We start from the raw sequence: 12443 nt of genomic DNA on the forward strand, positions 1-12443 counted from the left end.
CAGAATCCTTGCCTTACTCCTTATGCATATGCAGCAAATCTATTTAGGATAAGTAATGGAATGTAGTACCTGTTGGACATCCCATGCAATGTCCAGGTCTTACGAAACAATGTTCTAAGCTTTCCTTGGATTGTCCAAATATATTCATCACTAGAGGCCAAGGGTTCCCAAGCTCTTATGGCTGCTAAGTAGATCTTCCTTATATTTTCCCTTTAGGAATATTCAAGGTTGGAGAAGTGGTGGTTGAACCATAGTTTAAAAATGCTATGAGCTATTATTTCTGATAACAGTTTATTGATCCTAAATAAGATAGGCATCTCTGAGGGGAACTGGTGAGAAAAAGACATTCTGCTTTCTTTGTCCTTTCCTCATCATCCAGTAGTGAAACTTGAGATGGTTTTAGGAAACCTGAGATGTTTGCACTTAGGTAGAATTAATAGTAAGGGCGCCAAGACCTTCTAGTTTTAAACAGAAGACCATCTTGGAATCAAAAGGAAACCATGTGAGCTACTGACTATCCACCAAGGGCCCCACTGATGCCATTGTACCCGAATGAGGAAGAGAATGGGGAAAGAAACTGGGCTTACTACAGGTCATCATCATAGACAATGAAGACCCCAAAGATCATTCCACTTTCCAAGCTTTCCTTCCAGATCCCACTCCTAAGTACCTGATGATGAACACACTTCCTGCCACACAGTACCACATACATTCCCAAATCACCCAGATGGAACCTTCTGGAAGCAATACAAAAACCGCATCTCAGATCTACTTTGTAAACATTTTGACCTTTTGGAAAACCTGACAAGCTGCCATTTCTCTTCAAGTTTCTAAAATCTATGTGCAGATTTGGTCCCTTTCAGGTTCTGCAGATTTAAAAATATATATTGGGCAGAGAGATAAAAGGTGTGGTCAGTATCTAAGCAATGTCGCCACTAACTTGGGTAAGCAGGAGTTGAGGCTCACCATCCTTCTTACTTGTGCTTGGAGCCTGTGGGTTCTCCTCCTGGTCCTGAGGCTCCTCCTGGTGAATGAAAGGAGGCTGTGGTTCCTGGGTCCGGTTTTCTCCATGAGCAATGGTGCTGCTTCGGCCTATATCTGCTGTGATGATGTTTAAGTATACTGTGACTTTTTTTTTTTAATCAATCAGTCTATAATGAGTCTCTTCTTCCACTAGAGTATATTTATTGTATGCTACCTAATGGTGCCACAACTAAACACTACCACTGGCTATCTATGCTCAATAAACCTGAGTTCAGGGCTGGAGGGATGGCTTAGCAGTTAAAGCATTTGCCTACAAAGTCAAAGGACCCAGGTTTGATTCCCCAGGACCTATGTTAGCCAGATGCACAAGGGGGCACACCTGTTGGGAGTTTCTTTGCAGTGGCTGGAGCCCTGGCACGCCCATTCTCATTCTCTAACTCTCTCTTTCCCTGTTAAATAAACAAATAACTAAAAAAAAATATTTTTAAAAAAATTCTGAGTTCACCAATCTGACCCAAGAGAAAATGAATGAACACAAATTTTCTTTGAGATTTCTTATTATCATACCATAATCACTTCATCAGAGATGGCACCATAAACCATTCCAATATTCATCATTATAACAAAGTGAAATACAATATCTTGTTTCCAGGTGGTATGCTTGATAAAGGATTCCTATGTGGGATGGTATATCCTCATGAAAAATTCACTAGTGATTTGTGATGAGACATTAAATCTCTGTGTCCTGATGTTTGACATTTCCAGGATCATAGGCTTTGAGAGAAAACCATCTTTAATTAAATGTGCATAACTCATTACCAGTCATCATGGTGGTTGTTTGAAGTAGTGCTTCTGAATTTGAATGGCTTGGCCTCCACTGGGTCCAATCTTGGTTCTGTTTTGTGTGGTCAGAAATCCATGGAGTGGTTGAAACTGTGATAATGATGATTGGAGCAATTAGGAAAATGTCATTCCTTTAGCCTTCACTGCTTGCTTTGCACATTTCTTTCTTCTGTCGTCTACACACCGACTCATCTATACATGGCTGTATAGATGGTTGAGTGGAAATGGAGGGAAAGGAGAGAGCACCTTCAGCTTGAACCACCATACTGTTAAGCATCTCAATGTCCTTTGCATTCTGTCATAGAATAGCTTGGGATTCAGAACATGAGATCTTCTGGAACAAAGAGCCAAAGAAGTTGTGGCAGCAAGAACAGCTTTGAAAGCACTAGCCCTCCACCAAGGATGGCCAAGGACGTCAGTTTTGCCCATCCATGCAGACTGTAGCAGCCCTCTGCACCTGGAAGCCCAAGGAGTTGCCATCGCTGGTAGGTATGTTACCTGTAGGTCCACGGGATGAATAGGTTGATAACTGAAAAGTTATATTATACCACAGTGATCACTATTTTGCTAGTAATTTTGCTGGGTAAAGAAACAGCCTACAGAGCCAGAAATTTATGGTGCTGATGGTTATAAGAATCTTTAATAGAGCCATTTGGCTTAGCTACTCATTTCTGAACACCTATCAGGCATCCATCAGGATGCTCGGCAAATATAGAACATAACATGAGTAATCCATAAATAGGTGATGTAAGAAAAACAGGATTCACACATTGAGCAGGAGAAGGCCAGAGGTAACCAACCACCATCAGACACAGAAGAAAAACAGATATATGCCAATACACCACTGTCTTGATAGCATCATGCAAAATGCAAGGGCTGGAAAGGAAGGTACATCTGACAGGAAGATCATGACAAAATCAGAAATATCTTCTGTGCAAAGGCAATTTCCTAAACCCATTTTCTTATTTTTGTACCCAAACCATAGGAATAATAAAAACCTACCTCACAAGTTAAGAAACTCAAGCTTAGGATAATTAACTTAGTCTTAATAAGTATCAAAATGTGGTAGTTGTTCTCACCCTCCAAGAGACAGAGGGAATCCTGTTAACTTAATAGGCATAGAGGCTAAGCAGAAAAGTAAACTGAAATTTAAATATACACCACCAAGATGGAAAAATGGAATGGAAAGTTTTCCCCCAGAATCTTATCAGCTCTGCTTTTGGGGCTAACACCCCAAAGAGTTGAGTTTCTCAAGTATTCATTCAGACCATACAATTACTGGAGGGCCTACCTGAAGCCTCATGGGCTTTGGATATTGGTTTCTCTCTAAAATTACTAAGTTCTGCAGAGATGTCTAGTCCAAGAAATGTAACACTTTATAAAGTTTACATATAAGAAGTTAGGCTCATCTTGAGTATTTGTGACATTAATACCAAATCCTCAGATGCCGTCAAGGCCAAAGCTCTTTTTTTTTTTTTTTAGATCCTTCTCTCCCTGAATTCTAGTCATTTGAAGCTGAAATCCTCAGATTTCAGTGGAATGGAAAAAACTATTATGACCTGAGATAGTTTGTGCAGCACCGCAAAAGACCTTTATTCCTAAGCTTTGATGGAGTCAGGCTTGGGATTCCCAACTCTGTCCAGAATAGCCTTGGGTTATTAACAGTATGTGTGGGGAAGTTGGTCATCTGGAAGAATGGAATAGTTTTCAGCTTAATTTCCAGCTCTTTGTTACAAGTGTGGATATGATTATATAGTGGCTTCACTATCTGCTCTTAACAATGATCACCACCTATTTAAAGCTGAACTGATTCTAGCTCCATTATCTTTCTGTTGTATTAGTGCCCTAGACCTAAGCAATACTGGGTTCATGAACATCCTACTATGGATGACGAAGGAGACCATATGATTCCCATCTCTCTCTGAGGAGTTATAGGCACTTAGTGGTGCAGGGGAGAGTGAGATATTTTCTGCAGTGGAAGGGGCCATGCACTAGGGTAAATAGTCCCCTACTTTTTGCCTATGCAGTGGGGCAGCCACACATACAAGACAAAAAGAGAGACATCAAAATGGAAGAGGGACTACTTGGGAAGTAAAAGGGAAAATTACCAGAGGAGGGTGGTCAAGAAAAAGTAATGGTAGGGGGATTATGATCAAAATACATTATATACATGCATTTGAAATATCAATAAAAATAAAACAGTTTTAAAAATTTTTAAAAATCTGGATTTTCTTCTATGATCTTAACCATGTTTTGATTAATTAAAGACATGTCTTGAGTTCTGGATCTCATCTTTAAAGCCCATCTAGGGCCTTCTATGCTTTCATGCAAGGTCTTCTTCAACTTTTAATTAATACCCTCCTAATCACGTTCACCACATCTCCACCAGCAGTTTGTGAATTTCTTATAGGCAAAAGCTCTGTTTTCATCTTTGTTCCAAGAATCTGGTATCAGGTACCTAGTGACTACTGTAATGTTTTAATTTTCTATTCCCTAACGATACAATCTACAGCAGCTGACATCATTTATAAACAGCTAGAAAGACATGAGGCATGTGAAACTCTAGGAACTATTTCCCCCATTACTTCTACAAATAAGCTTTGGTTTTCATTACAAAAACATCTAATCAGAGCATTGTTGCTCATTCCTGTCGTCTCAGCACTTGGGCAGCTGAGAGAAGAGAACAGAATCCCTGTGAGTTCGACACCACCATGAGCTAAAAATGAGTTCCAGGTCAGCCTGGGCTAGAGTGAGACCCTGACTCAAAAACATTTATTTCAGGGCTGCAAAGCCAAAGGACCCAGATTCAATTCCCTAGTGCCCACGTAAATCCAGATATACAAGGTGGCACTTGCATCTGGAGTTCATTTGCATTGGCTAGAGGCCCTGGCATGTCCATTCTCTCTCTCTCATAAATAAATAAATAAAATATATTTTTTAAAAATCACTATTGCTTTCTTCACAATTTCACAAGAGTAAGGTATAACTAAGGTTTAATCATAGGTCTGCTCATTTTCCACAACGTTTCCCAAGAGAGACACAATTAGGTGCCATTAGGTTAATTGGTAAACCTTGCATAAATGCTTCTACTGTAATTTATTATTCTTACTGGTGCTGGAGATAAAATCTTCATCATCATCAATGTCTGATCCAGAAAAACTGAGGAATTTGTCTGTCTCATCTTCATTTTCTTCATTTAGCTCCCAGCCTGTTGAGATGGTATGTGACTCCGTACCTGTTGTGGTGACTTGGGTTAGTCAGCTGAGCTGGATGTCAATCAACCCATTTGATAAAGGAAGAAAGTCAAGAGTTGGAGACATAATGGAGCTCCCAAGATCGTAAGAAGAAAATGAGAGTTGGCTTATGTGCCCCACATTCTTATGTCTGTGTCCCTGAAGCTAATACAGAGATCTCAAGACAATTTACTGTGATCTTTATGAGTGGACATGCTCTTTTAAAGGGCTAAAAGATGAATATGGACACAGCCCACCAGAGAAATAAAAGCAAAGGAAAACAAAAAAAGGCCAATGGAAACCCCTGTGCTTCCAGATGCCATTCGTATTAGCCCACTAAGAATATTCTAGCCATTAAAGCTAGGATGTTAATAATTGAAAAGGTTCACATGTCCCTGTTTGTCAAGACATCATCAAGGAAAACCATGTCAATCATTTCTAACACTCTATAGTTACATCCATAATTCATGAATTTATTCCTATTTTCTTTCATTCTTGTTTTTCATTAGTGTACATTAATTATACAAAGTAAGGGACTTTGTTAAGACATTTCTAAATATGCATGTAATATACTTTGATCATATTCTCCCCTTCTAGGAATTTGTTTTTCAATCATCTTTTACATCAGATCCCTGTAGCTCTGAGTGCAGATGGAAGCAAGGAACATTGCCAATTCCCAACAAAGCTTTCCCACATAGGCAAAAAAAAAGTCAATTAGTGAAATCATTCTTTTCAACCAAGAGTTCAAAGAGTTAATGAAAATAGACCACAGTGCAAATTTTAAGAATCCCTCACCCTTCTTTTCGGGTGCTATCTTTTTTTAATCTATTTTATTTTCTTTGTGATCATTTCATACATGTATATGAAATATTTTAATCATATTTACTTACAGTTTCTCTTTCTCATCCCCCTTATACTTCTGCTAACCTTTTTCCTTCTGACCCCCTTCCTAGTGTGTGTGTGTGTGTGTGTGTGTGTGAGTGTGGTGTGTCCCACTGAGTCAAATTAGGATTACTTGCATGAGGTTGGGGGGGAGTTATTTATTGGACATGGGCAACTTGCTAGTGGTTACCCACTGGGGTTCATGACTCCCCCAGCAACCATTAACTATCAACAGTACCATGGGAGGAGTGGGACTGCATAAGCCTCTCCCCCATCAGATATCACCTTAAAAGCAAAACTGGACACCTCTATCTCTTCTCAGCAGTTATAGCTCTCTACTGCAGAGAGGTTTCCTTACTTTGAATGAGATTCTGCTATCTTATGAAATGGCCACTTGTTCTTCAAACTATTGGTGTCCATCCATGTTAAGAATAATTCAGGGCTGGAGAGATGGCTTAGCGGTTAAGCGCTTGCCTGTGAAGCCTAAGGACCCCGGTTCGAGGTTTGGTTCCCCAGGTCCCACGTTAGCCAGATGCACAAGGGGGCGCACGCGTCTGGAGTTCGTTTGCAGAGGCTGGAAGCCCTGGCGCGCCCATTCTCTCTCTCTCCCTCTATCTGTCTTTCTCTCTGTGTCTGTCGCTCTCAAATAAATAAATAAAAAATGAACAAAAAATATTAAAAAAAAGAATAATTCAGTTGATTGAGACAATTCTATATTTATAGCTCTAGTGGTGCTATTTTCTATTCAAATAAGAAGTTTTTGACTCTGATAATTTTAGAATCTTCATAAAAATTATCTCAGAATTGAAATGTTTCTCCATCAAGAAAACCTGTCTACATTTCCATTCCCTAGTCAGCCTCCTCCTAGGCTATATTAATCCATAAAATCTAAAGAAGAAAATCAGCCTGTTAGTGGTAGAAAATCAACCATACAGATCTCAGAATTCATGGTCCTACTTAGATCTGTGAGACCCGAAAAGAATTTAGACTTTAGCCACATCCCAGAAGTTAATAAGAAGTAGGAAAGACTGTCAGGCAAGTGGAGGACTTAAGACAGCTGTGACTCGTTACCAGGCATCTTTGTTGCTGTAAGAAGTTGACTCTCGGACTCTGATGGTTGAAACAACCACGAGAGCCAGTCCTGGGCTCGTTGCCTCATGGGTGTTGTTTTGGGAGTGCTCATCAAGGCTGTTGAACCCGTGATTGAAGGGATTGTTGAAAGGTTAATGAGCAGTTCCTATAAGTAGCCTTATACACACTTTCCCCTTTCCCTACTCAAGAGAATCATTTACACTTGAGAAAAGAAGTGGAAAGGAAAGGAAGAGGCAAAGAAGTTCCATCTCATTTAGAGGCCCAAACTGGAGTCTATAGAATGTCAGAGGTGGAAGAACCTTAAATATCAAGTGGTCCATGTGTCTCATCTTGAAGATGAAAAACAATATGCTGGATGGAGCTTCTGACTTGACAAAGGCCAATTAGCAACAGAGAGGTCTCAAGGGTCCCATGAGTACTGTCTTTGAATTCTGAGTCTATAATATAAATATAAAAATATATATTTATATAATAAATAATAGTATATTCTTATATGATACTAGATTTATTATATATTATATTGTATAAGTATAATATTAAAAAGAAATATAATATAAAGATGGAAGGGTATTTTTGTTTCCTTCCCATAAAGCAGAACTAGGATGTGTGCTGAGAATTTCAGAGATGTGGGTGTTCTTCTGAATACCGGGATTAAAACATTTGGTTATTAGAGTTGAACTAGACCATTTAAGAGCTCCTCCAAATCTGAGCATTTATTATGTAAATATCCAGCTTCTCAGATCCCAAGCCCTTTGATTTTGAACACAACCCAAGTTGACTAAGCAATATCATTCTCCAGGAGCTCAGGGTGTGATAGTTCTGCCAGGGTCACAGGCGCATAACCCCAGGGACCCCAAATGCAGGGAGCGTAGCAAAGGAACTAGAAAGCTGAGGAAGTCACCATTCTGATTTTCTCTGAGGAGATGACATCGCCCCAAAGATGCATTGTCCACTGTCACCTTTGTTTGTGTCAGTGCTGTAAGTTGCAAGGCAGAGCAGTCTGTTTTCAGTCCCACTTTTGTAAACAGTGTAAGAAACCGAGAAAGGCAGATGGAAATGAAGTGACCCAATGATCCCATGATACCAAAAGCAACAGTCCCAATTTGAATACTACCAAAGACGCCCATTGGCGCCACTACACTGTGCATCAGGGGACTATCAGGTAATAGGAGACAAGAAAAATGATGACAAAGTCAAAAGCAGGCAAAGCAGAAGCCCTAAGTAAATTTCCAAAGCCAAATTCAGATTTCTTTGTCAGCTGTCAAGAAAACCATAAAATAATCCAAGATGAAACATAACCATGAGGCTTTGCCTTGACACTGTTTGCCCAATGAAGATCAACACCATAAACTTTTCAAACTGTCAATTTTTTTATTCCGTAGTCTCTCCCCAACTCCTCCCTCAGTCTGATCCTAACCACAGAACTCAGAGAGCATTCATGCAGCCATGATAGAACATCAGCAGTATTGTCTTTGAATGATTCATATGGAAAGAAGGATATAGTATAGTCAATGTCTTATAAAATAAACCCAAAGGGTTACTTTCCCATTTTATTATTTTCCTTCTACGAAAAATAATGCCAAGTTATTTAGAAATATGGCCATATTATCTATAAATGAAAGTGGATTAATGAAGCAATAACTCCAATTTATCACTATTATAAACTTAATCTACCCTCTGCACTCCAGAAGAGCTCTCAAATCAAAATAGTTTGAAGAAATTTAGAGACAATAGTCAAATACCCGGGAGCTTATTGGTAACCTAGGGTCCTCTGAGATAGAGCAGTGGATCATTTCCTATGGCTTACAGTAAATGTTGTTAGCGTTCAATCACATGCTCAGGGTCTATACTTTCCACCTATAAATCAGTATTTCCCTCTTTTATTATTTACTGTGATAAGTCAGTCAACAGGAGTATATGTTTCTTAAAAGATATATTTCTAGAAGGCATCTTCTGAGCATGTCTCCCAGCCAAAATCTCTGAGGGGAAAATAATTGGGAGTCTATGTACAAATGAGACATTTAGGAGTAGAGAAACCCACAGCCTCTGTACCACAGAATGGTTCCTGCCCCTGCTCCCTAAGGATGCTGTGGGACACTAAAGGTGAAGTCCAGTGCACTAGGAGATTTCTTTCTCCTTAACAGTAAAAGACCTAGCATCAGGACAGAGAAAGGCAAAAGAGATAATGGTTTACCTGTGCTTGCTGTCGTTGTGGAATCCTGAGTCTGAGGCTGTGAATTACCAAACCAAAACCACATCCAATTATTTTTCTCCTGAGTTGCTGCATGCACAGTTGAGGTAACTGAATTAATTATGAAAATAGCATTTAGTGAGATTCCCTTCATAACCCTGTATTCACAGTTCTAGGTGTAATGACTATATTCTACAGAGTGAAAATTAGAAAAGAGTCATCTGGGTCTAGTTTTCTCTTTCCAGCTTTCTTACAGCTTGCTGAATCTTGGGACAACATCAGAAACGCAAGATTGGGTATCAATCAAATCTCAATCTTCAAGTTGATCCTTTCGAAATCATGGCCAGAGAAAACTCAAACAGCAACTTAACGTGTGATGGAAGGCGATTTGCTCTTCCCTCAATTGGGTGACTCAGCCAGGAATTGCAGGTCTTCCATGCAGCATAAGGCAGAGGTACTCCCATTCCTTTATCTTTGGAGGAGCTTCGGGGATGTTTGCCTATATCTGTGAGGTGTGTCCAGCGTAGTGCCCAGGTGCTTGTGACAACAGCTCTTTCCGAGCTTCATCCCACTCATCCAATTCAAGTAAAACATCACGCTTGTGCAAGAACTTTGCAAAGGGCATGTGTTCCTATCGGATCGAGCTTTCTCAAGTCCCTGACTATCATTTCCTCATACTTTTCATTCTGATCCGATGTACATTTCCAGAGAAGAAAAGAAACTGTTTAAGGTAAAGCAATGTTGAACTGTACTTAATTTAGAGGAAAGATAATAGTAACTGTTGTAATTTAAAAATCTCTCATTCGACTTTCAAGTTGGACTTGAGGCCAGAGTGTTTCCCACAGCAACCCAATGTGAACAACATCGGGATAAGCATGGAAGTCAGCTGAGACCCAAACAGGGAAGATTTTAAGTCATATACCCCCATCTTTAAAAATCTATGTTACAGCCTCTCTCCTCAAAAAGTAACCTAGGCATAAATAATATCAAAATTTTTACACATTATTTCTGGTGGATCTCAAATATCTTATAGGACCTACTGAATGTCCACGAACTCTGGTTTAAAACATTGATGTCATACATAATACATGGCAATAGGCACAAACATGGTTTATATTCCAGAGATCTCATTAATTCACAACAGAGAGCAGACATTACACACAATGACCCCAGTAAGGCATCTCCTAGAGAGTCCACAGATCGACCATTCTCATCCCCCAAAACTACTAAAGATGTATATAGTTCCTGGCACTCTCGCCCTCCAATAACCCAATGGTGGGGAAGGATTAACAGGAAATGAGCATACAAGAGCAAGACAGAATGACGTATTATTTCTGTCTTCCTGAAAGGAGTTGGTTGAAAAGAGAAAATGAAAACAGTATTAGCCTGGCCAGCAGTTTCCAATTTGCCCCACCCCAGTAAGACCATGTGAGACTGAAAAAAAAAAAAAAAAAAAAAAAGAATGAAAGAAAGAAGTTAATGTGACACCCAAAAGACAAGGAAATAGAGAATTCCAAGGCAGGAGGCTGCTTCCTGAATTAGTTTAGGCTTCTTGGCCGCAGAGACATCCAGATTCCCAATAGGAAGGGGCTGATGACACACCTCCACAGGACTCTTCCAAAAATAACATTTATAATAAACAGCCCGCGGGAAGCCCAAACCTACACAGACAGCTGTTCTTACTAGCTCTCCCTATTGCCACCCACTAAGCACCCTTAAGGAAGGAATGAGCTGGTCAAGCCAAACACAGTTTCTTCCATGTACTTAGCCAACCCTGCTCTTGACCTCTGTGGGCTTGCATCCACTGGGGAGGATTTGCGATCACTCCCTCTCACTGTGTCCCAACTCTCAGCCCAACACAGTAACAAAGCCTTGGGAAGCTCCTCACTGGTTTCACAAAACACAGTTCTTCTCAGGACTTTGTCTGCACTAACTCTACGATGACATTCACTGTGTTCAGCTAGACTCACAACTTAGTCTCTCTCTTCCTTGACTACTAAAAAGGAACTGTGCTAAGTGCTTTGTAAGGAGGAAAGCAGAATTCTTCTCTCTACCCAAATCCTGAGTCCTGATGCATCCTCTTTCCTTGATTTCAAATGCATCAATGATGGTAGGTGGAGCTCTGAGCCCCCAGAAGCTACAGCAGTATCTAGAATAAAGAAAATTGTATTTGGTTGAATGAATGAAAATCTCATTCATCCTTACTTCTCTTCAATATTACTCTCCAATATGACCATTAGATCCCAAGCATTAAAACAGACCTGAAATACAGCAGGTCTTCAAAATGTGCTTGCTGATTGGCTGAGTTGGGTGGAAAAGGCACAGTCCTTAGGAGATGTGCTAGGGAAGTTAATAATGTACTGATAAACTCAAGCAAATGTAGAACACTCCCTGCTTCACATAGGCTGCTAGCAGTGTGGATGTTAACTGTATCTACTCACCACAAGATATATTTTATCAGGATTTTCTTTCTTTGGTGGAAAATAGGACTTTACGTTGGACCTGTTCTGCTTCCTGAGGAGACCGCTAATTATCGTGTTTGCCAACACCTGACAAAATTGCACACCCTGATGATAAGCACTTTTTAACAGGCTTGTATTAAAGGGCAAGGGACCCAAGAAGCTGCACGTAGCCAGCAGCAATACCCGCTTGCTTTGCAGAAGCTTCTCTTGAGAATCATAACCCATGAGACTACAAAAAATACGATGATGTAACCCTCCAGAGAACCTGGAAGAGCATGGGCAGTTTGAACATATATGCTGTGGTGTGTGTGTGTGTGTGTGTTTAGATGAGCAAACAACCTCGGTGTTGCTCCTCAGGCTCTACCCACTTGTCTTCTTGAGACAGGGCTTCTCAATGGCCTGGAGCATGCCAAGTAGCCTAGACTAGCTGCCCAGCGAGGCCCATGGATCCTCCTGTCTCTGTCTCCTCAGCGCTAGGATTACAAGCACATGCCACCATGCTCAGCCTTTTCGTGTGAGTTCTGGGGATCAAACTCATATCCTCATGCTTGCATAGTAGGTACTTTACCAACTAAGATATCTCACCAGCTCTGCTGCTGTTTGTTGTTTGTTTGTTTGTTTGTTTTGGACAGGAATTTTCTCAGACTGATTGAAACCATTCATTTCAAACCCCTTTTAGTATGTTTCTAAGAGATTTAAAACACTGTGAAATTAGTCATTTATTGAAATCACAGTGCTCAGAATGTTAATCGAGCT

General features: G+C 40.2%; 1 protein-coding gene across 6 annotated transcripts in view; it reads right to left on the reverse strand.

Moving 5' to 3' along the window:
* The window catches only part of Cd44 (CD44 molecule (Indian blood group)), a 97475-nt gene that overhangs the window by 29452 nt on the left and 55580 nt on the right, over positions 1–12443 (reverse strand). For 2 of the 6 annotated variants that reach the window (XM_045156301.1, XM_045156302.1), the window contains exons 6-9: positions 9229–9336; positions 4937–5062; positions 1804–1917; positions 979–1101 (exon numbers count right to left, since the gene is read on the reverse strand). The exons of the other annotated variants lie outside the window; for them this stretch is intronic. In XM_045156301.1, the coding sequence (XP_045012236.1) occupies positions 979–1101; positions 1804–1917; positions 4937–5062; positions 9229–9336 (471 nt within the window). The remainder of the gene's footprint in view (positions 1–978; positions 1102–1803; positions 1918–4936; positions 5063–9228; positions 9337–12443) is intronic. 6 annotated transcript variants of the gene reach the window in all.

This window comes from Jaculus jaculus, chromosome 8, assembly GCF_020740685.1.
Source record: "Jaculus jaculus isolate mJacJac1 chromosome 8, mJacJac1.mat.Y.cur, whole genome shotgun sequence".
NCBI classification, from domain to species: Eukaryota; Metazoa; Chordata; class Mammalia; order Rodentia; family Dipodidae; genus Jaculus; species Jaculus jaculus.